This window comes from Rattus norvegicus, chromosome 1 (assembly GCF_021556685.1).
Source record: "Rattus norvegicus strain SHRSP/BbbUtx chromosome 1, alternate assembly SHRSP_T2T, whole genome shotgun sequence".
Lineage (NCBI taxonomy): Eukaryota > Metazoa > Chordata > Mammalia > Rodentia > Muridae > Rattus > Rattus norvegicus.
Window position 1 is genome coordinate 24,074,571 of NC_141534.1, and position 24,188 is coordinate 24,098,758.

At 45.1% G+C, this 24,188-nt stretch overlaps 1 protein-coding gene across 1 annotated transcript in view; it reads right to left on the reverse strand.

Annotated features, from left to right (window-relative positions):
* Window positions 1-23,350, reverse strand: part of Slc2a12 (solute carrier family 2 member 12) — a 53,660-nt gene extending 30,310 nt beyond the window's left edge. Inside the window, exons 1-2 of the mRNA NM_001107451.1 lie at window positions 23,061-23,350; window positions 3,366-4,706 (exon numbers count right to left, since the gene is read on the reverse strand). Coding sequence (NP_001100921.1) covers window positions 3,366-4,706; window positions 23,061-23,175 — 1,456 coding nt within the window. The 5' untranslated portion in view covers window positions 23,176-23,350. The remainder of the gene's footprint in view (window positions 1-3,365; window positions 4,707-23,060) is intronic.
* Window positions 23,351-24,188: the final 838 nt, after the last annotated feature.

Here is a 24,188-nt window from a genome sequence, read left to right on the forward strand (position 1 = left end):
CTGACCTCTACACAAATGCTGTGGCACACATGGTCCAGCACACATGCACACTCACGTACACGCATGCATACACATACCGTAACACACCCACACACAAACACATAGACACATGCATGCATGCATGCACACATCCCATGCACAGTAGTGAGGTGTCAAAAATAAAAAGAACTTCTGTCTGATCATCACCCAGAGTAATCCTGCCTGAGTGCAGTCACCCTCATGGCCACAGACGACCCGGGCCCTTCTCTACTGTGTACATTGTGTTTACTCTAAAAGGGTCACTAGCTACTACTAAAGGGTGACAATACTGTGAAATGTAGTTTAGTGTTTAGACAGTCATCGTGGCAAAGGAGAAGCCAATGTCGAAGTGCAGCCTGATGTAGGTAAGCAGCCCCAAATGGGGGAAGCTACGGGCTCCCACCAGCATCGCTACAGTACACGAAACTAAAGAGCTCCAAATGGAGAGTGAAAAAAGAAAAATGTCTGGTGGGCTTAATCTTTCTTTATTTTGGTCTTCATTATATCAGCTGAACCTGAATTCTAACTGATGCACATATTCAATATTTCATTAAATTCAGTTATCAAAGGACATGTATATCAAAGGTTTTAAAAATCATTATTTTCTGTCTCTCTGTCTCTGTCTCTCTGTGTCTCTCTCTGTGTGTCTTTCTCTCTGTCTCTGGCTGACTGGCTGGCTCAAAGGCAAAAGAGACGCGGTGATCGTAGACTGAAGCTTAGACACCTGAAGGCAAAACGACTATCACAGTGACAGAAAGTTCTCTAATTCATTAAAGTTTACTATCCAGACCAACAGGAAACTGGACCCACCGGCTGAGGACATGAACTTCTGGACTGGCTGGTCCTTCATACCAATACTCAACACTAAGTTTAAGATACATTTAAAAAGCAGAGCAGGGTACCTTTTAAGGGAGCAGAAGCCATGAACCCACTGATTGTTTCCAAAATCGATCTGGATTCTCCACAGAGGGGAAGTCTGTTCTATTGCACTGAGATAGGAAGTGATGACCTAGGGTAGAAAATGTGCTGTATTCAAGATGAACCAGAATTGAAAGAGAGAAGGGTGATGTGACGTTAAAAGACTCCAGTGGTGGATAGGTTTGTAGGTGTCCTAAGCAGCTTGGGTCCCTGAACCCTGGCTAGGGGCAGCAGGGAAATGACGAAAAGACAGACACACAAAAAAAACGTGTGCAATGAAACTGGGACCAGAGCAGAAACAGGGGTTCTCTAATCATTGGCAACCTGGAACCTCGAATATTTACTGCATGCAGGGCATGGGTGGGGTTAGCTCATCTCGGTAGAGAATCTCTGCAGGCAAGCAGACTCAGGCTGTAAACACCTGGGAGAAGAAAACTGTGGTTGCTAGGCATTGCACACACCCATCAAGTTCATAAACACGCATATCTGAACTTCTGAGGTAAGCATTGTCTGGCCCATATGGGTAATGACTTTGCCAGTTTACCATGGGATATTGGTGTCTGAGCCCTAGACAGGCCTTGCTTTTATCAAAGTACACATTCATAGGACTTCACTCACCTGGGACTTCCTCTGCTCCCTATGTAGATTGGTCCTAAAAGTTCGAGGTCAATGGCTCTCTTCTGATGTATACCCCCATATAATGTCAACTCTTCCAACTGAAGAGAGTCTCAATTTTAAAACCAAGAGGGCACACCTATTTTATGCTTTTTCTTAGATACTAAGGTAACCCTTGAGGTTTCAGAGGATTGGATCAAAAGTAGCTATATAAAAGAAAGATCATTAGTTTCACGATGAACACGGGGGAGATAAAAGATTCTGGCAAAGAAAGCCAGCAGATGGGTAACTACCATGCAAAGTTTATCAGATAAACAAGTCTCACTGTACTTGCATATATAACAAAGTTTAATAGAGAGTGTCAAGTTGTTCCTTTGTATATGATAACACTAATGCTTCACCAAATGTCATTAGTTCAAAAAACCAGAGCAGTCACATAAGTGCATCACGGGGGAACAGCTTTCCATGTTAACATCTTAATGAACAGGATCAAGGCTGAGACAGACCAACCAGAGGCTAGGGTGTAATATTTACTCCAGCTGCCCCTTCACAGTCTATATGGGAAATCTACCCACCCATGGTATCAGAAGATTGCCTCCTCTGGCTACCCAACCTAGCTACAGTTGCTTAGCCCTAGATTGCCTTGAGTGAGTGAGGACAGTGCAAGATCTACCAGATCCCTTCCTGTCTGGAATTTTTGGGTGTGTGGGGGGGGTCAGTATCCAGAAACTGATATTTTAGAAGTGTAAAATTTAAGCAATGAGGAGGTAGTAGAATTAGGGCAGGAGAGGCTATAGCAGCATGTTCAAGGGCATCGATTAACTGAGATCCAACAGGTCAACTCAGCTGATTGACAGTCAGAAAGAGACCAGCCTTTATTACAGAAAATTTGTCACCTCGATTCTTGTAGACGACTCTAAGTGGAGGGATTGAAGAAGAAGGGTGGAAAGATGGAGGAGGAAGGGGGAAGGCAAGGAGAGAGACGGGAATCAGAGGGCAACAGGACCTGAGATGGGAGGGTTATCCTTGACTTTAAGCATTCCCCCTAGTGACATGTACAAGAGGTCCTCCACAGCCTTCCCGTAAATGGCAGAGGCATCTCAGGAGGCAAAAGACTGCAGAACAAAGACAGACCGTCTCAGCGAGTCTGTCTGTGTTTGAACAGACCAAATCTAGAAAGTGAAAGAGCCTTGCAGGTAGATTCCAGCAGGTTGCCAAACTTGTGTTGTGTTGGGTGGAACCCACCACACAGTCGTCTACCCATTTGATGGTAGAGTGTGACATTGACCCAGGAAGCTGCTCTAGTAAATAACATTTACTCAAATAAGAAATAAGAGAGAATTCTCCCCACCTCATACTGCCATGCTCGGTATTAGTAGAATGCGCCAATCATTAACAAAATCTAAGCACTTCCTTTGTTCCCCTCCCATCCATAAAGAAATTCACAGAATGCAACGCAACTTCAATAAAGCTGCATTCCTACAACAATCTAATGCCATTGAGCAATGACTCCCTTTCCAGGTCTGATTCACTCCTGTGAATAACGTGAATAATGTGCTAACGTGTGCTCATGTGGTGCAGATGAGTAACTGATCCTGTAGACCAACACAGGCTTTGTGCTTCCTGGAAGCAAGTACACAACGGGCACATTTCCCACCTTTGCGGAACATTGGGTGTCCACCAGTTTGCTCATTTTGCTTCTTGTACTTGCATCTAACAAGGCTGTGCCTGACTCTAGATTGTTCGAACTGATGGCAGGCAGTACAGAACAATCGGAAGTGATAGAGCAAGAGAATAAGAAGTGAGGTACTTACTGGGTCCCAGACCAATTGAAAACGCAGCCACGTAAACAAGCAAGCTGGCCAGGGACAGCCATTTGTAAACAGCTGGGACGACTGCAGGGTCCGTGACTCCCTGGCGGTCAGTTCGGCTCAGTCCAGCATTTGGTAAAGATGTGAAGGCCATCTCCCCTTTGGGCTCCATGCCATTCCCCAGGGGAATAAACAAGCCCTTGCTATAGGGAGTGACTCTTTTAAGGTGCTCCCCGAGACTGCTATTGCTAACGGACAGGTTTCCTGTTGCATAGAACACCAACTCCTCCAGGGACTGGTTAAGAGGACTATGGCTTCTGCAGATGTTGGTGAAGTTCATGTTGATGTTGAGATTCACAATGCCCATGGTCAACAGTGAAGCAGCCATCACAGAGGAGCCGATGCAGAGGAAGGTTTTGCTGCCAACGTGGTCCACAAGGAGGGTTGCTGGGATGGTGCTAACCACCTTGACCACGCCAACCCCTGTGGAGGCAAGGCTAGCTGCCTCGTTGCTCTGGAAGCCAACAGACTTCAAGACAGTCGATGCGTAGAACAGTATGTTTGGTTGGCCGGTGGTTTGGACAAAAAATACTAGTGTCAGACCTATCAGGATTCTGGTCCTCATGTTGTCCTTGGAGCGAAACAGATCCCAAAAACTATACTGATACTCATCTTTCAAGGAAGATTTGATCAAAGTGAGTTCTTCAGCAGTGTCTGAGATCACTCTTAGCTTCCTGAGGACTTTGCCCGCAGCCTCCTCTTGTCCCTTCATCACCAGGAAACGAGGACTTGGAGGAAGAAAGTACATAGCAATTGCTTGCAGAACACCCAGGGGAATCACGAGGCCAAACATGTACTTCCAACCATTGGAGATGTTGGCGAATGCGTAATTTGAAATATAGGCAAAGAGGATACCTGTGACAATCATCAGCTCGTTCAGCGACACAAGAAGTCCTCTTCTGTGTTGGGGGGCAATCTCTGCAATATACACACATGTGGCAATGGAAGACAGGGAGATGGAAACCCCTATAGCAACACGTCCCGTGATAAGAAGTGTGTAGGACAAGCTCAGTATCAAGACTAAGCTTCCGAGTCCTAGGAGACAGGACGACAGGATTATGGTGAGCCTTCTTCCGTACCTGTCTATCAGCACGCCTCCGGTGAGAGAGGCGAGGAATGCCCCGATGAGGAGGGAGCTCACAACCATTTCCTGCTCATGGCAGGTCAGGGCTAAGAGTGTTCTGATCTGCAGAAGAGCCCCAGAGATGAGCCCAAGTTCATAACCCACCAGGAGGCCGCTGATGGCTGCGGTAACAGATGTCAAGAATGTAAACATGCCGGGACCTACAAGCAGAAAAGAGAAACGGTGAAATCAGTCCAAGAGATCATCCCAGACACGCCATATCCAAATGGAGGCTCGACCCTGGGTAAGACTTTCATAATGTTGGCTTTAGACACACAGCCAACTGTGGTTTAAAAAAAAAATACCATGGTAGAGTAAGACATTAACCAAAGAGATAATTAACAACAGCAGGAAAAAATCATTTTTTTCTTTGTTGTTTAGAAGAAGACGCATGGAGGCATTTATGAAGTCTGGCTTCCTTCTGGCTAGAGTGTTGGGGTTGTGTCAGTCAAGAGTAAGCAGCTCTGGGAGATAAGCACCTGGCAGAGAGTAAAGGCAGAACAAGGTTACCAGTTAGTACGTGCCTCTGGCATTGGATTAGATGTCCAGATAGCCTGCTTGTCCCAGCCCAACCCAGGTCTTTAAGGACGAACTTCCAAGGGCAGGGAGGAAGGAAGGGACCTCTACAAGAAAGTGTGGGTTCCTGGATGTGTGGAGTCCCACAGAAACCAGCCTCTGACTCTCTCATTCCTCACTGGCCACCATTAAGCTGTACTTGGTATTTGCCAGTGCCATAGAGGTGGGAGCAAGAGTAGGGATGATTGAACAAAGTCAAGGATGTGTTCAAAATAAGGAAGGGAGAAATAAATGGGGGGCAAGCAGCCCACAATGTCAGTTGTACACGAGTTGAAGAAGGAAAGTGGGATGTAACAGAGAATTGAAATTTTCCTTTTTAATGTAAAACTCTAGGGAAAAGGGAAAAGGTGAACAGTTATTACTTTTCAGTAATGGGTATGTATATGTATATATGTACATATGTGTGTGTATGTGTGTGACATATATGTCACATTCTAAGATACATACACATATATATGTATATACACAAACATATATAGATATAGATGACACATAGATATCTTGTACTTTGACAAGACCAAAACAGCATAAACAGGAAATGTTGTTGGCAGACGGAAAATATACATAATATAATTAAATATAATGTATAAATTTTATATTAGTATATAATTGTATTGCTATATAACTAGTATTAACATAATATAAATTTTACACTTATATTCTATTTTATTTTATTTCATGGTGGCAGCCATTTCTGGGACACGACAGTGAAGCTCTTGCCATGTCTCAGAAACAGTGAGAAAGACAGCATACAGTATGTGTTCCACAACATGAGCCTGCCAGTAGGGAAGGGTGGAGAGAGACCTTGGACAGGAACAGAGGAGACACTGTGTGCAGGGGGATGTCACCGTGACACTTTTTCAAGTGTTCCAAGTACAATGGGCTACCACCCACTGACTAAGTCAGAGAGAATGGGCAGCACAGTTTTCCTGGTTTGGGAGGTATGATTGCTTCAATAGAGAAACTCCGTCTTCAAGGACCACGAGTAGTCCCTGACAGAAGATGATGTTGGTTCAGATTGGAGGACTCAGGTGGAACTGAAGGCAAGTCAACAAAGACAAGGCTTCCTGTCAAGCAAAGGAGTGCCCGTGAGTGTGACTTCTCATGAATCGGAAGTGGACTAAGCCAGGGGGTTGGTACCTCAAACGGCACTTGGGTTGAGCAGTCAAGTGATTGCTTATAGCCTGCCTGGTACAACATGCCCTGCCAGGACAGGTCAGGAATGGAACTGTTGTGTACAGTAACAAGAGACACCAACACCAGAAGCTTCATTTTAGACTTACTAAACCATTTTCTTGGTTTCCCCTGAAAGATAAAACTGTCCAGGAGGGACACGCACAGTATCTGAGGCAGATGAAGCTGGAGGGAGGTAGCAAACGTAGTGCTTAAAACCACCAAATGTGTGAGGTCACTTAGGAAGACGGAATGAGGAATCGCAGCAGAGCTAAGACGGGGGTGGGGGTGGGACCTCCAATATGAGGGCCAGGAACAAACATGGAGACGCAGTAAACCCAAGCTGGCTGGGCTGGAACAAATGTGTGGGCCCTGCTCTCATAGGCTGAGATGTGGCCATTTAATTCTGCCCGCTTCTGAAGTGAGCAAGATGCCATTTTTAAATGGTATTCAGAAGCCAAGCATGGGGCACACGCCTTTAATTCCAGCACTCAAGAGGCAAAGGCAGGCAGATCTCTGTGAGTTCAAGGCCAGCCTAGTCTACACAGCCAGGGCTCCATAGGGAAACCCTGTCTCGAAACCAAACCAACCCCCCAAAAAAACCTATTCAGCTCTCTTGAAATAAATAGGTCACAGTAAGATGATCTAAGCACCAAATAGCCAAGATATTTCCCAGCGCCAGTAATTTAGTGGCATACGTGGATGGACAATTAGAAGAAAACAAGTAAACTGAGGGAGGTGTTATAACTTGATCGGTAGCACGCTTGCTTAGCAAGCTCAAAGCCCGTGGTTCAGTTCCCTCCACTGCATAAAGTCTTGGGTATACATCTTAGCACTCTGAAGCTAGACACTCTGAAAAAGTTCAAGGTCTTCTTTGGATACATATAGAACTCAAAGCCCACCTGGGCTACAGAGATTGTCTATAAACAAATAGATGATAGATAGATAGATAGATAGATAGATAGATAGATAGATAGATATGGATAGAGAGATAAATGGATGGATGGGTGGATGGATGGATATAGGTAGATAGACGATAGATGATAGATAGATAGATAGATAGATAGATAGATAGATAGATAGATATGTGTAGAGAGATGAATAGATAGATGATAGATGGATGGATAGATAGGTTGATAGATAGATGATAGATAGATAGGGATGGTAGAGAGATAAATGGACAGATGGATAGATAGGTAGATAGATGGATGATAGATAGATAGAGAGAGAGATAGAGAGATAGAGAGATAGAGAGATAGAGAGATAGATAGATATGGATGGGTAGAGAGAAATGAATAGATAGATGGATAGATAGATGGATGGATAGATAGGTTGATAGATAGATAGATAGATAGATAGATAGATAGATAGTGAGCCATAGACCAGTGAATAAGATTAAAATATTCTACATCAAATAAACCAAATAAAGCTAACATATAAGAATTAAGCCATCAAGATTAAAACTGTATCAACAATCTATGCAATCAGAAAATAACTATTAAGCACTTTTCTAGGTACCAAAATACACACAAATTCACATACGTAGAGAATGAAATAACATAAATGTGGTCTCTGCCTTCAAGAAACTTAATCACCTGGTGACATTCCCACTGTTTATTACATTTGTTTTGTTTTAGCATATACTAAATGACTTAATCTCTCATAGATCCATTTACATCCTCAGTTTCCACGTGGAACTCCTTTCTCTCAGATGGTCTTTAACATTCCCATCAGCAAACTCTTCTATTGCAATGAAATCATCTTAATTGGATAAGGATAGTATTGTCTGTCCGTCTCTCTGTGGAGTGTGTGTATGTATGTGTGTGTGTGTGTGTGTGTGTGTGTGTGTGTGTGTGTGTGTGTGTGTACATGTTGAGAACAGAGGACAACCAGCCTTTGGGAATCAGGTCTCTCCTTCTGTTGTGAGGTCTGGGGATCAAACTCAGACATCCAGATTTAGTACTTTTACCTGCCGAGCTCTCTTGCCAGCCCAAGAACACTGTGTTATCCACCCTTCCCTCTGTCATTACTCATGCTATCTGTGCATGCTGCATGGACTTGTGCATGCATGTATTTGTCAGTTGGCAACCGTGGCCTCTCACGTTGATTGATGCAACTGGTAATTCTTGAGAGCTAAACCTTGGAGGCAGATGGTCTGAGGCAGCCAAAAGAAGTTCACAGTGACAAGGGTAGCCAGGGTTAAGGATGTAGTGAAAGTGACAGCTGAACAACTTAGGAAACAAATGGTTGTCCCTGCAACTTTCCCCTTCCTTCCTTTCCCTCTTGGAAGATGGGAGAGGGTGTTTCCCTACAAAGGGGTGCCTTAAGCATCCCCTCCTTTGATGCTGCGTCTGTTGCTTTGCCTTGGAGAGATCTGCAGGAGTCAACAGAGTGGTTGGAAGAACTACTCCTTAGGGGAGCAGGGCCTGACTGGCTCCTGCTGCTACTTTCTGGACTCAGAGCCCTTGCCTCTTTCCTTAGCCGGGGCACAAAACACTGACAAACAGGGATGTGTGCAGTGAGTCTGGAAGCCATTCAGGTTTGTGAGTGTCCTTAGGACCTGGAACACTGAGTCCAGTTCTTCAGCAATTAACGATAGCTATCGATAGATTATTAAAACATTTTTACTTTAATCTGCATCCATCACAGCATATTCTGCTCTCAATCGCTATCTGTTTTATCTACCTCTGACCAATTTACCTTTCGGTAGGATATTCTATGACCTTAGCCATTACGGGAGGAGTTTACCAACAGTGGTAAGAATTAGGGGACTTAGTCATTTAAACTGAATTGTCTCCAATTGTTGTGTGCTCCAAGGAGCACTATCCAAACCATTTTCCTCACCTTACTGCTGGGACTTATGACAACTGAAGTTCCAGTTCAATCCTGAGGCTGCCCCGTTGGGTTTTGAATTCTAGCTCAGTGTAGGATGCTCTCCTAGATGGCCACCTCTTCTCATGACCTCCAACAGAGAACATTTACCTGGTACAGCTTTTCATATAAAAGTCATGAAGAGAGGCATGGACGGGCCTTTTCTTGGGTCTACTTTTTGCTTAATGATGATGATAGAGGCAGTATGTCATTCTATAGATGCCAGGAAGTAGACGTAACTTCCCCCCCCAAGAAACCTGGCAGTAAACTGAATGAAGCAGGATGTAGTCTGAGGTAATGGCAGGAGACAAAAAAGTCTTGTGTTTGTCAAAAAGCAGACAGAAGAGTTTGGAGAAGTAGGATGGCTTGAAGTGAAATAGCCAGGACTAGAGTATTACCCAAAATTAGTGTAAAAACAAAACCTCAATGACAAAAACCATTCCCGGATGTCAAGTCAAAAGCTGGCTTGCCTCTTCTCACAGTGTTGTCTCGTGACCCTGATTCTGGCTCCCCTTTTTTCACATGGCTGTTCTCCACAGAAGTGCCACCGAGACCTTGCAACTTTGCAAGCTGAAGCAAGCAGAGTGTGGAAAGAGAAACTATATGTTTCTAGCCCTGTGTCTTCTGGCTACCTTGCTGGGAGGCCCATAATTCCATATCAAGGCAAGATGTGACCACAATCAAGATGTTGTATACAAAGGAGCCGTAAGACCCACGGGGTCACAGAGTGGGTTGGCAAGGGGTACTGGGTAGGGGACAGCCACACTGGCTGCCACAACAATTGCTACACTGTCTCTGCTCATGGCGAGTCACATGAAGCCATGACTGCACCCCACACTCAACACGAGATGCTCCATTTTCCACAGTATTTGGGTTTCTGCCCGCTTTCTTCTCCCCGTTCTTCCCCAGATGCTGGTGGTACACAATGGGCACACAATAGATACTTGCCGCCTCACTAAATCCCGCAGTGGGCCGACAAGCATGTGCGCACAGGTTTCCTTGGCCGGCAGCCAGGTGATTATACGGCTTGACCAACTGTGAAAGCTTCTCAGATTTAAAGAACCCTCCTCCGTGTATTGTTCAAGAAAACCTCGCAGTTGCCCCTCGAGCTGCCCGACCACTGTGCCCGCCAATCCCTGCACTTGTTCACCCGAGTGCCTTTGATACCGACTCATCTTTCAACAGCCACCTCAAGTGCTACCACCCCCTGGGAAGACCCCATTACCCTGCCTTGCTGTGTTCTGCGGGCTCAATCCAGCCTCTCTGCAAAGGCTGCACTCAGAGGGCCCGCCCCATGGGACACACTGGTTCCTGGATTTGCTCATCTTTACTTTTAAGGTTGAATGTTAACTTGGCTGCCAAGCTCTGTTCTCCACACTTCTCTGTTCCCAGCACTAGTCTTTTGTGCCTGCTAAGATGATCGATTGGTTTGCTGAGACGGTGACTAGAACAGCACTGCAGGACGCTCTCCCTCCGTTGGAACCATCCTGTCCTCCCCACAGCTCTATTACGTACTGTTAACACGCTGAACTTTATAATTACATACATGCTTGCTGTCTGAATAGCATACCATCAACATTTCCAAAACATTTCCAGAGCAATCATTAGCTTGTCACTATCACACCGGTGACTGCAGGGACTATAAAGTCCTGTGTGTATCTGTGTTTTGATAAAATCAGCTTTGAGCGTGAGCCTGCCCCGTGTGACCACCCACCTGCCCACAGCAGTAAGCAGTTCCATCTCAGGGCCCCATCTTTCAAATTCTACTTCACTCTCCCAGTCCCAAATTCCCCGACCCAGATATACATCATTTACTGTTACCAGAAACCTCATATCTGTAGCCTATAGTGATGGGGGTAGGGAAGGCGGAGGGGGAGATAAGGCCAGGAACACTCGGACAGCAAGAGAGTCATAGCAAAAGGCACATCCAAAAGAGTCTCCAGGATGCCTTGTGAATTCCTGAAGGCTAAGTATACACAAACTTTTAAAGGCTACACCCCATAGAGAGCTACAGGGTGGAGTTCCCAACCCCTAAGAAGCTACTTTTTGGCCCTGTGATATGTGTGGTGGCCCTGTAGTGATGCAAATTGGCTTCTGACTCCTATAGGCCTGCTCCTTACATGGACCTCCAGTTGTCCCTTCAGCACATGGACAGAACTCCGAAACCTGACCTCCCTTGTCACCTACTATTGCTGGCCATCCCAGGAAGGACAGGAGGAGCATTACTGACTTACTTTTCTATTCTTCCAGTCTGGGATTGACCTGGTGGTACATTCATCTTTATACTTCCGCCAGACAAACCTCCTCCCTATTCTGTTGGCAAGAGAGTTAGTTACAAATTGGGGTTGTATCCTATTACTTAGCTACACTTGGCTTCGCTCTGTTACTTACTCTCCTTTATTGTCCGTCTGCACCTGTAACTTCCCTTCTTTCTTCTCCTTCCCTCCATCCCCTCGACTCTCCTTGCTCCTTTCTTCCTCCCACAGCTTTTAGCGGGATAAGCCAAGATGTTTTCCTCCAAGTCTCCAGGTAGTTGTTGAGCCCTTTTGCTGAAAGAACATTTCTTTCACTATATTTGTAGTATTTGTTTAGTCATATCTATGTTAATCACGCATGCTCTTATTCTTCTGCAGATCTATCTTTGTGTCGCTTTTTTTTTCTTTTTTTTTTTCAGAGCTGGGGACCGAACCCAGGGCCTTGCGCTTGCTAGGCAATCGCTCTACCACTGAGCTAAATCCCCAACCCCCTTTGTGTCGCTTTTACTCAGCCCCTTTAATGGTTTTTCCTGGTCACCTGCCACATCACAGACGTGGAAAATCAATCCCTTGTGTGGCTTTATTTTTTCTGCTCCCTCCACATCTTATGATGGCCAATGCTAACTCAGCTTTCAGTGGCTCTGTCTTCACCTCTGCCTGCTCACCTGCACCAGGCGTTGCCACTCTAAATGCTGTTAGTTCCTTAAATGTCCACACGCTGGAGTATGGTCATTCTAGTAGGGGCTCCTTAGGTCACAAGGAACTTCACCAGTGAAATGGAATACTGATGTCCGTCAGAAGGAATAGTAATATTGTAAAGTGAGGCTTTTTTCTCTCCCTTTCTTTTTGTAAGATAGGGTCCCACATAGCCTGGGCTAGCTTCAAACTTAGTGTGTAGCTAAAGATGATGCTGAACTATTGGATCCTCTTCCTTCCACGTGCCAAATGCTACCAAGCACATGCTACCACATTCAACCCCTGGGGTTAGCTTCAGGGTGAGCAAGTTCTTAAACATGCCTGATCCTGACTTTGCGTCCCTTCCTGGCTTTCTGTTTTGAGAGACCGAATCTGGTTTTGGCTTTCTGGTTTGAGATAAGATTATTATTTTCTCTCTCTCATGCACTCCCAACATTATGACCTTTTGATCCTCACAACCAGCTGAACTAAGGAAGTCCTCAACCATGGACTTTCGGACTCTGAAAACGTAAGCTAAATAGAGTAAGTAAGAAACCCTGCCTGAGGTGTTTAGTTCTAACTAAACAACAGCAGTGTAATACAGGCATTCTGTTATTGTCTTTTACAATCCACTGTTTTAAGATTACTTAGAGAACAGAAGTGGCTTTCTAAAATTTATGTTTTTGATAAAAATGAAAAAAAAAACAAACCTCATTGTTTTCTATTATATTTGGAATGCACCAGACAATAGCCAGATTTTTCTGAGTTCTTTTTTCATTCATGAGCCAGTTACGATGTTTTTTGACTACAAGATCCCCAAGACCTGAAAACCTCTGAAGCTTTACACATGATGGAATTTTCTTCAATTTCAAATGTATTCAATGAAGATGTCTCTGTTGAGTTTGGTGTCTCCAGTGATTCCCTTGGCTTTCCCGGCCTTCCTCTCCCTCCTTCTGCCTCCCTCTGCCTCCCTCCCCCTCCCTCCCCCACCCTCTGCCTCACTCCAACTCCCTCTGCCTCCCTCTGCCTCCCTCTGCCTCCCTCTGCCTCCCTCTGCCTACCCCTCCCTGCCCTTCTTAATGCATAGATGTTCTCTCCAGTGTGTGCCAGACTTGTGGAAGGTCTGGCAATCACCATCTTGAAGTTCAGAAGAAGTAGTAATGACAGAACAGTGTGGGAAGAGCTGGGCTGTGGAACAAAACACTTAACCCCTGGAGAAGACAGCTCTGTGGGAGTACCCTCCTCTTCCCCTTCTGCTTCCACCAAATGGAAACACACAGTGGGACCTTGCCAGAGTCTAACTTGTTACTTGGGTCTTAGACATTAGTATAGCATCTTCATTTTATCAGCGCTGCCTTTATTTCACTCACAACTACTTCTGCTTTTCAACACTACTGCCATTTCGCATGTGTTTCTATGTCAACATAGAGGTTCCCAGTAGAAGATTAAAAGAAGTTCAATAAAGAGAAACCACACAGCCATCCTGCCTAGTCACCTCTGATGTTTCTAGACGAAACTTGTCAGTGTGTAGGAGTCATGGCAAGATATGGATGTTTGGGGGCTGGGGATTTAGCTCAGTGGTAGAGCGCTTACCTAGGAAGCGCAAGGCCCTGGGTTCAGTCCCCAGCTCCGAAAAAAAGAACCAAAAAAAAAAAAAAAAAAAAAGATATGGATGTTTGAACGTTCATACTTTCTTATAAAGAATTCCCACGAGTGACTAATGTTTTTTTTTTAATTAATTAAAAAAGTGACATCCCTTTTGTTTTACAAAATTTCAAATGTGTGGACATGGGTGGAATTTATTAACTCACATACTTAGTAGTCATCTTCTGTCACTGCATTTTCTAATTAATAAATAGAAAAACCACAAAATTATTTGAGGATTTTAAGTTGTTTCTTTACTTAAAAATGGTTGAAAATTTGCCCTCTTGCAGGCTTCGTTGTTGAGGATGCATTTGGCTCTTGAAAAGGGGGTCTCAGGTAGCCCAGGTTAGCCTTAAACTTGCTTTCTAGCCAAGGATAGCCTTAAACTCCTGATGTCCCTGCCTTTACCTCCTAACATGACTGGGATTGTGAAAGCATACCACCACACCCCGCTCCCTTTGTGCTTCGTAAATCCTTAATTAGGGCAACAAGGTGGGAAGAATATAAATAATATTGTAAATCCTATAATGATGTAATTTTAGAAAGTACTCTTTTTTTAAATTAAGGCCTGAGGTCACATAGGCGTTGAGAGAGATGCTCACAAGGAATTCTGCCAATGGACAGATGAACCAGGGGGACAAAGGGACAAAAGACTGAGACAGTTCATATGATATGGAAAATTTGGACAGGGAAGAAGGGAGGCATCAATAAAGGAGGGCTAAAGAGCAAGGAGGGAAAAGGCTAGGATATATTATAAATTCACAGGGACGAGGATGGGAAGAGAAGCCAAGAACACAATTTGGTGAGGGTTCGGAAGATTTTAGCAAAGGGAGTTTGCAATAAATTTCCATGTGTTAGACATGACAAGAGACTTTTAAGAATGTGCCCTCATGGGCTGGAGAGAGGGCTCAGCCATTAAAGACTCACAACCAAACATATAAGAATGCGCCTACAGCGTGGTCTCCAGAGCACATCAGTGAGTTTCAGAAGAGCTTGGGGCTGGGGTTTGAGCATGGCGAGGGGAAAGGCTACCGTATTCTTACAAGCTGGGTAAGACCAACCCTCTGCTGTAAGGGAAGGGCGAGAATCCAGGGAAAACAGAAAGCTAGGGCACAAAGAAACAGAAAAGTCACAAGGCCTGCAGAGACTGCATGCCTAAGAGTCCAGGCAAAGTTAGGGAGCCAGGAGGCCTGAGGATGTAACCACAGGGGGGTGGACCTGGCTTTACTTTCAGAAAGAGCTGAGTCACCTCTGAAAGCCGGGGACAGTGGGATGCTTCCTGGGAGTCTCTCCTTTCATGCTACACACTGAGCTCCCCTGCAGGCCGTGCACACAGCCTCAGATTCTTGTCTTTCCCTGCTCCAGATCCTCTGTTCCCATTAAACAGAAACCCCTGTCATTTCCCCAATGTGCCAGCCTCTTTTCTACGGTTTTCTATCTGCTTATTTTCTCCTGTTAAATGTTATACAGACCTCTTGGTCTCAGTTCTCAGTTATGCTTTTTTATGCATGAATGTGTGTGTGGGCATTCGAGTGTGCATGTGCACATGTGTGCCTCTATGTGTCTGTATGTGCGTCTGTGTACATGTGTGCACACATGTGCACATGTGTGAGCATGTGTGTATGCACATGTGCATGTGTGCGTGCCTGTGTGTGTGCGTGTGGGGGGGGGGGCAGACTTGGCATGGAGTATCTGCTGTCACTGTTCACCACCTGGCTTTGTGAGGTGTGGTTCTCATTCTTATTGCTTCTGGTTTGAGGGCCTTGGACCTTGTCACCTTTTAAATAATTATTTAAGAGTATAACTTATAGACCCAAGTGACACCTATACAACATCTAATCTACAGCTCCTCCTACTAAGGACAGACAGAGACAGTCACTCCTACTAAAAAGACATAGTCCTCCTACAAGAGAAAGAAGGAAAGAAAGGAAAAAAGGCACAGTCTCTCCTAAGAAAGGAAGAAAGGAAGAAAAAAATACAGTTTTTCCTACTTAAAAAAAATACAAAAATTTAAAAACAAAGTAGATAAGGGAAAAAAACTGTATATCATGTCACAAAGCTAAGTACCAAAGACACATATCTTGAGAGAACACCAGTATGTCTAGCATCAAAAGCCCCCGGGAGGAGCATTGTAACCTTCCAGGCATCCGCAGGCGATCAACATGACTGCATGACTATAGTTAGTTAGACTTTTTCCTTTCAGATGAGCTGGTAAGGATCTATAGGCAGGGGCACTGTGTCAGATTCTTCCTCACCCTGAAGCGTCCTACACTGTCTCTTACACAGTAGCTGCTCCATACATTTCTGAATGCAGGTTCTCTTTTGTTGACTCCAACGAGTCCTTCTTTACTCGTCTTGTGCATTGAGCCACCACATGTGTAGCCCTAGCTCAGAGAGTGGACAAGGATCATCTTCATGTTCAGTATCTCGGTGACCCCAGAGAGCTCCCTAGGACAGACAGCACTGCTGGTGACCCTGTGCTGCATGTCTAGCATCTCTGATATGGATGTTAGAATGAATGCCTAGAGAGGGGCATAATCCCCGCCCATTATGAATTATACAGAACTTTTCAAGCACTGTCTGTCAGCTCTGATGGTAAGAAAAAAAAGTGTGTTGTTTATGAAATCGTAATAGCTTTTGTGCCTGTGTGTGTGTGTGTGCATGCACGAGTGCATATGGAGTTTGTAGACACTAGAAGACAACCCCAGATGTCACCCTAAGGAATGCCCTTTGCAATAGAGTCTCATTGGCCTGGACAGGCAGCAAACCCCAGGGATCCCCCGCCTCCCAAATGCTGGGATTACAAGTGTATGGCACTTTTACATGGATGCTAGGAATTTAGACCAGGTCCTCAGACCCTCAGCCCAGAAACTTATTTCATTTCTAAAAAAAAAAGTTACCATGAAACTAAGGGAATTTGATAAAAAAGTCAAGTCCTGAACTCTAGATTTGGCAGGTCAGGAAGTTGAAAGAGTGTTGGTTGTATGGCTGGTCAAGATTTGGGGTTCTGTGATTGGCGTTCTCAGCTGACAACTATCCCCCCTCTGACACGGAACAGACACTTGGCTTCTCCCTGCCAAGTACCTGGGCCAAGAAGTGAAGGTCCTGTCTGGAATCAGAGCGCCTGATTAGTTAGTGGCTAGACTTTGACAAAATCAGCAAGGCTTATACTTTCTGCTCCTCTGTGACCACGGTCATAGGATTAAATAATATTACTCAATTCAGAGTGCTGGGATGGTGGAGGAGCCAAAAGCTGGCTGTTTGATGGTACCAAGTACATGAGTGCCAGCTGCTCACTGCTGTTTGTAACCCTGCATGTGCGATAGAGTTAGTCTTACTCCAGTGGATCATTGTGGGATAAGAAGGAATGTTGTCATTGAAGCACTTGGCCCATGATACTCGGTTCATGGAAGTCTTAATCTGAATTGATGTAAGATCTCCATAATATGAAAAGTACCATTCTGGCATTTGGTAGACACTGAAGCTGACCTCAAAACCAACCAACCAACCAACCAACCAAAACTAACAGACAAAATAACTACAAAAGGCTTCAACTCTATACCTATCAAAGGAATAACTTCGGACAAGGAGCTCTTGCAGGCCCAAGACAGAGAAACCCAGGGAGCAGCTTTATGGACCTCTGAGCCTGGTAACAGCATTGGTTCTCTCCTAAGGTAAGGAACTTAGGCCTGATGGAGCCTGGAGATTCAACTAGAAACTTACAGTGAATACAGGAAGGAAAGGAGAGTGCTGAACTAAGTTACCAATATGCAGACAGCCAAACACACTGTAGAAAACTGTAGGAGCAAACCATCTGAGTTTTTCAACAACTAACCAGAGAGAGAGAGACAGAGAGACAGACAGAGACCACCACATAACAGACAGTTGGCACAAAATTTAGTCACAAAGTATGAACACTACATGGGTCTCCACTGACGTGAAGCAAACTTACTAAACTATCAAAAAGAAAAGTAAAGCCTGGAAACAGCTTCTCACATGACATCAGGAAATAAAATGGTGCCTTAGGTCCAGCATGCATTTTCATAAACTTGTGAGTTCCCTTGTTTTAAAACCCACAACCCTGGATAAAATACAATTGCATCATGAAAAACATTCTTTCTGTGATTCTTGCTTGCCTTGTGGGTTTCTACAGTCTAGTCCCACTGGAAATCAAATATTTTATTAGTGTGGGAATGCTCTCTCGCCATGCAAGTTGATCCTAATTACAACTCACCCACCCCCCAGTTCTTAAAAGTCTTACACATCCGAAGTTAAGATGCTATGTCAAGCAGCCTGCCTCATAGCTCCCAATTCCAGGGCCCACAAAAGTGTGGAGACGTCGTGTATGAAGTTATGTGGGCACTGCCTGTGGCCCAGGGCAATGATAACAGATGACGCACAAGCTTCTCAAGAAACAGCTACTTGCAAGGGGAGCACAGCCGAGGTGTGAAAAAGTCGAGCTGCATTTGATTATTAAGAGAAAGAAAATCCTACACGTCCAACAGAGGACTGTACTCCTCCACCCCTGACACTTGAATAGAATTTTATAAAATAAGTCATTGTTCAAGTGTAATGAGCCTACTGGCACTGGAATAATAAGTCATTTCTGTCTTATTGCTTTCGAACAAGGTGCATAAATAATTAGTATATCAGGGAGACATGGTTGTCCAACAAGTGTACAGAGAATGTGCTCTATCGTAGAAGGGGAAACCATGGCCGTGACAACACAAACCCAAAGAAATAGACATAGCTCGTAGACACTTATGATTTACGGTGTGGCTCATTTGATTCTGTTTCAGCTGAGAAGTATTTTGAGAGCATTTGGCGTTTGCGCCTGAAACAGAAATTGGATTTTTTTTTTTTTGAAGGACTAACAAGATGGGAAAGTGTCCTCATTTGGAATTCTGCAGAGTCCTTGGGGAAGAGTGGAGGAGCTGTGCAATTCTCCCCTCTCTCGCCCCCAATCTTGATGCTCCTTAAGTCATTTGGTGACTTGCTCTTCTGGGAAAGACTATTCACGGGGAAAGTGACACAGGGTGTTCCTGCTGCTCACCCTTGGAGCTTATAAAACCGGTCCTTGATCACAAAACTCCCTGTAAATGTCTGCTTCATTCAGTTCAGCTGTGGGCCCTCATCGCTCACTGACCGGGGGTTATGCGGCTCTCAGAAGTTTTTAACAATGATGAGGCTAACTAGTACCTGGGTTTCTCTTACCCAGGAAATGCTCCCCCATAAACTCCTCTTTCCCGGGAGATTTTAAACGAAAATCTCACAAATCTAAATCTGCATTTCAAGATCCCCTGATTCCTCCGCAGTTATGTGTACCACAGGGTTTGCTCGGGCTGCTCTGCGATAGTCCCGGCTCTACTTCCGCCACCAGGGAAAGAGAACAGCCACTAAGAAGCGTCCGCTGGAAAATTCTAAGGAATATTCTCCCAAGCTCACCTTCAAGAGTCCTGTCAATTACCAACAAGCACGTCCCCGGAATCTGCTGCCTCAGCTACTGTGGCAAGTCTGGCAGAGAGGAGCGCAAGGTTGGAAATATTGAACACCTGGGACAGGGTACTGGCCTATCAGGGGGGACCCTGGTCATAAAAGCCAGTCCCAGCACGCAGGTGTATGTCAGCAAAGTCTCAGCGGCACAGGTGGGCCCCAGGGCTTGGCTGACTGCTCTAGCGCTAGGTATGGCCTGGTCTGCCAACTCCCTGCCGGAGCCTGACTGCTTGATGTTCCTGCTCCTGTGGTGGTTGGTCCAGGACCTGTGGCAAAGGGACAGCCTGTCTGCATTGTCTCTGGGTGGCAGTGGTTCTCAGAAAGGGACAAGAGCACTGCTCTTCTTACGTGTGCCTTGGTGGTAGAGCAAATCCAGCATCCTCTCCCTAGGAGTTCCCTGGAAACCATTTTCTCCAGCCTCACATCTAAGCAAAGTCCCAAGTTAGAAACTCTGGCGTGATTTCCAAGGGAGGTTAAATGTCTAGCATCAAAGGGGTGCTGACTAGACCCAAAGGGAGACGCTTACCTTTAAAATCGGTCTCATCATACAGAGTCCCTAGTGCTTTACAAATCCTCTCAGCTCCCTGCTGTCAGCCATCCCTTGGTTAAATACGTGGTTTTAAGAGTCAATAATTTTGTCGTTTTAAAAAAATTATTACATTTATTTATGAGTAGTGTGTGTGCTCGTGGGCATTCAGTATTGTTGCCTAAGATAATAGACCTATTATCAACAATCTTTTTGAAATCAAATCTCTATCATCTGGCCTGGCTGGTTGGCCTGACTTTCCCTTCCCTAGGAATGGGCTTGTTCCCCCATAAGTTTCCTCCACGAAGAGTCCCCCGTGGGCAGGCCAAGAAAGCCAAACCCGGCTGCATTCTGAGGTTCCAGGTTAGGCTAAGCCTGAGGGACACTCAGGCAGTCTTATTTAGCTCAGCACTCACAGCTTTACAATCCTGTAAGAACAACTCTTTAGGGTATTCTGATTAGTGGAAGTATTTTGAAGTTCCAGGCTTTCATGTCTTCAGAGGGGGATAAAGGCCAAGCCTTCCAGAAGGGTCTGTGAGTCAGTTCTGAGTTCATTCAACGAATACAGCTCTTGGCTTTTGACCTTTTTAAGCAGGAGAGAGAGAGAGAGAGAGAGAGAGAGAGAGAGAGAGAGAGAGAGAGAGAGAGAAACCAGTGGTGATGAGGCTTCCAGAACCCTCTCTGGGCAGGAGTTTGGATGTCACGATGAGGAAAAGTGTAGGAGCTGAGGATAAGGAACAGGGCCAGGGAATCTCCGAAGTCAGTACGATATCGACTCCCTACTAACTTTCCGGCGCCCTGCGAGGGGTGTGCTAGCTTTGTAACCTCTGTGTTTAGCTAGATAGAGCATCAGCTCCAGGCATCAGGATTGGAAACTGAATGTAGCCCTCCTTCGGAAGGTCAATTAGAATGTGTCTGCAGACACTGTGAATGTTACTATCGGCATGTTCGCTTTGAGTCATCGCCTCCTGGAGCGACAGTGACGTTCACTATCTTCCACCCACTGGGGCAAAGCGCCCTTCCTACCTAAGGAGTTGACCACGGGAGACTTGCCAAAAATGCCTCCCCATGTGCAAGAGTTTGGGGTGCAGATAGAATGAGCTGAGAGTTTTCGGTCAATCTTTTTGTTGTTTGCTTTTCCGGTACCTCACCTGGTTTCATCAATCAGCACAGCTTGGGATATATAACTTATTTCCCTTTTCTCTTATTTTTTTTTCTACCTAGAAATATAGAAAGACTCCAAATACAGAAATATAATCACCAAGCACACTTTGAATACTCTGAATTTCCTGGTTAAAGGAAATTATATACGTTTGAAGTACAAAGAGGCTAAAAAGTATTTGGCAAATACTTTTTCAATAAGCATCGACATCTTGATTTAAATGAACTAAAATAGAATCCCGATATTAGAGAAGGAGACATAAATGACTTCCTAAAACTATACAGCAGGGGGGTTGGGGATTTAGCTCAGTGGTAGAGCGCTTGCCTAGAAAGCACAAGGCCCTGGGTTCAGTCCCCAGCTCCGAAAAAAAGAACCAAAAAAAAAAAAAAAAACTATACAGCAGTGCCGTATATTAAACATGTATGTATATGCACAGGATTGCTTAAAGGTATCAAGCACAACTTAACACAACTTAGGGACATCTAAAATGTTTGCATTCATCTAAATATAAACTATATAAACAGAGCCCAAAGCTCTAGTCATTTGAGATGCTAGTGAAAACTTTAGGCTTTTTTTTTTCTTCTACATAATGAAGATTCATTTGGGATTAAATGTGTACATTATTTGAGTTATTCTTTTTTCTACAGTGATAAGCAGTCGCCCTTTCACATTGAGTTCTGCATAAGATATATGAGCTTATCTACAATTACCTTCCATGAGGATAATTGCAAACGTGTACAATGTAAGATATGAAGGTACGCTGTGCTTTCAAAGCTACCTTCGAGGGGTGTGTGTACGTGCGACTGTGAGTGTTTGAGAGTGTGTGTGTGTTTGAGCTCACTATGTCATCCTCGTTGGCCTAAATCCTCCTGCCTCCTCCTGTATACATTACAGGTAGGTGGTAAAAATTAGTCAACTCTTTGTGGTTGTTGCAAAAGCCATACTGGGCAGTTACTTTTCTTGGTCTTCATGACACTGCAACAAAAAGGACACCATTTAATTAACCCTTTGTTTGCCAGCTCCTCCCCAATGTTCTGCTCTTTCTGCAGTTCATTCTCTCAGGAATGTGTAGATAAGATCTTTCCAACTTCAATCTGACTCCCCTTGTCTGCTCTTAACAGAATTTAACGTCAGCCTAAAAGGCCTTGGGAACAGAGAGAGGTCAAAGATGGCCCCAGGTGTCCACCCTTGATTAGATGAGGGAAGGAAGGGTCAGGCTAAGCCTCTAAGCCTGGAGCAAGGCATTCCTGAGGTGGGGCCACCTCACCTCCACGGGAGGCTTTGTGAATTCCGTGCCCAAATCATAAACAACCTTGTGTAGACCCAGTCCCAGATGAAAGGCTGTGAAGGGTTTCTGTGTCTGAGCATTGGTGACTGTAACATTCCCCTAGGCGGCTCGGGAATGGAACTTATGACGGAAGCATGTGGAGCTGATGACAAAGTATCAACCATAGGAAGAAGAGGTTCACTTATATTCTGTTTGTCATAACACAATTAGTTAGAGTCCCTTGTAAAATAGACGAACGGAAAGAGGCACCAAGAAACAAACAAACAAATGAACAAACAAAGAAGGGGAGAACTGTAAATTTGGAAGCAAAGGCAAGCATCTAGGTAAAGCACAGATAATGCAGTGAAAACTGCTAAAGTTCTCTTTGGGAAGGAAAAAGTATTCAATGAATCTCATTCTGAAAGGCAAGCTTTCAGGAGAGCAGGGACAAGCAATGGAGCAGTTTAGGGACATGGAATAACTCATAACGTCCACTTGTTCCACACCGTCCATTTGCCACAATAAGCAAAAAAAAAAAAAAAAAAGTGCTTGCTCACAACTGAGGCTCTGATCCACCTTTCCGAGAGAGAAGAATATGTACATTGTGTTACGTAAAGCAAATTGATGTAGCCCATCGTTGCAGCAGCTCCTGTTTCAACACATAAAGTCCCAAGGAGACTTCGGTCCCCGCGTGTTTGGCTCTGGGTCACTCCGCGTCGCACTGAACCCTGCATTCCCGTCTCCACGCACCCGGCACGCTCCCGGGTTGCGCGCGCACACGCACTCCCACGCACACGCACAGTCCGAAGGGGCTCGCGGGGACAACTGTCCCCTCTAGCGGTCACCCGAGCCAGCCCGGCCGTCTCACTTTACCTCCCGCGCAGGCAGGATGCCGGCCGCCACTGGCTCCACAGCTGCCGTCGGTCTCCGCCTCTCTCCCCTTCTGGTTCAGCAGATTGGGGCCCTCTGTGTTTTCAACAGGTACCATGGTCACCGTTGGACTTACAGCTTCTCCCTCGCCACCGGACCACCCCGACCTACCGCGCTGACAGCAATGGTCACTGTCCCCATGGGCAGCATGCTAAAGAAGAGTGGGAGGGGTTGGAGGGGGGGCGACCTTCGGGCAAAGCCAGTGTGATTTGTAACCAACTTTGTTTCTATTTCCGAAGGCTTTGCCCTTTTCGGTGACACAGGCTGTTGCTATTCCAAGCAGCCTATCACAGGCAGGGGGAGGGCCGTGTCTCCAGGATTGTTTTGCCTTTAGATGCAAGTTGGAAGCAAGAGGTTAAAAAGACTTCGGACTCAAAGGCAGTGTTTGGCCACCGGCTAAGGCTAGCTCTTGTGTTCCCGCAATTTGAAAAGCAGCTTAGAAAAAGAAGCATGCAGATTTAAATGCAAGTCTGCAAGCCACGAGTGGGGAACAAACGCCCACAGATGGTATCAGTTATTCTTGCCGAAGAGGAACACTTTATGTAAAGGCATACCAGAAGGAAAAGTATTAATTTTTCTTCTGTTAGCAATCCTGTTACCCTGAAAGCCACGACACTCTTCAGCTTAAACAAAGAGTAAAACTTTTTCGTTTCAACGGGATTTGCGTCTAGGTAAATGCCTAGCAGAGCTTTCTCTCTAGACCTGTGGGACGGATGAAGGCCTGCTCCCAACCCCAAATGCATCGAGTCTTTAAACACTGTCTAGCCTGAGTTTATAGCAAGATAGTCCTTTTAAAAATGCACAGTTGACCTGAAAGCGAGGAGCAAACAGAGGATCTTCTGTCAGGTTGTTCCTTGGCTTGGCTGGCGGGAGAATACTCGGAATTCAGAGATGACTGGAGCTGTTGTAACATGAAACAAATCAGGGCACCAGAGGGAGGGGTGTTTTACTGGTTTGTGAATGTGTACTTATATAAACAGTCAGACAGACTGACATATTTTACCATCCCTCTGTACTTAGCAAATCATATCCACTGAGAAGGCTGTGACATCACCTTAGAAATCTTTGGGG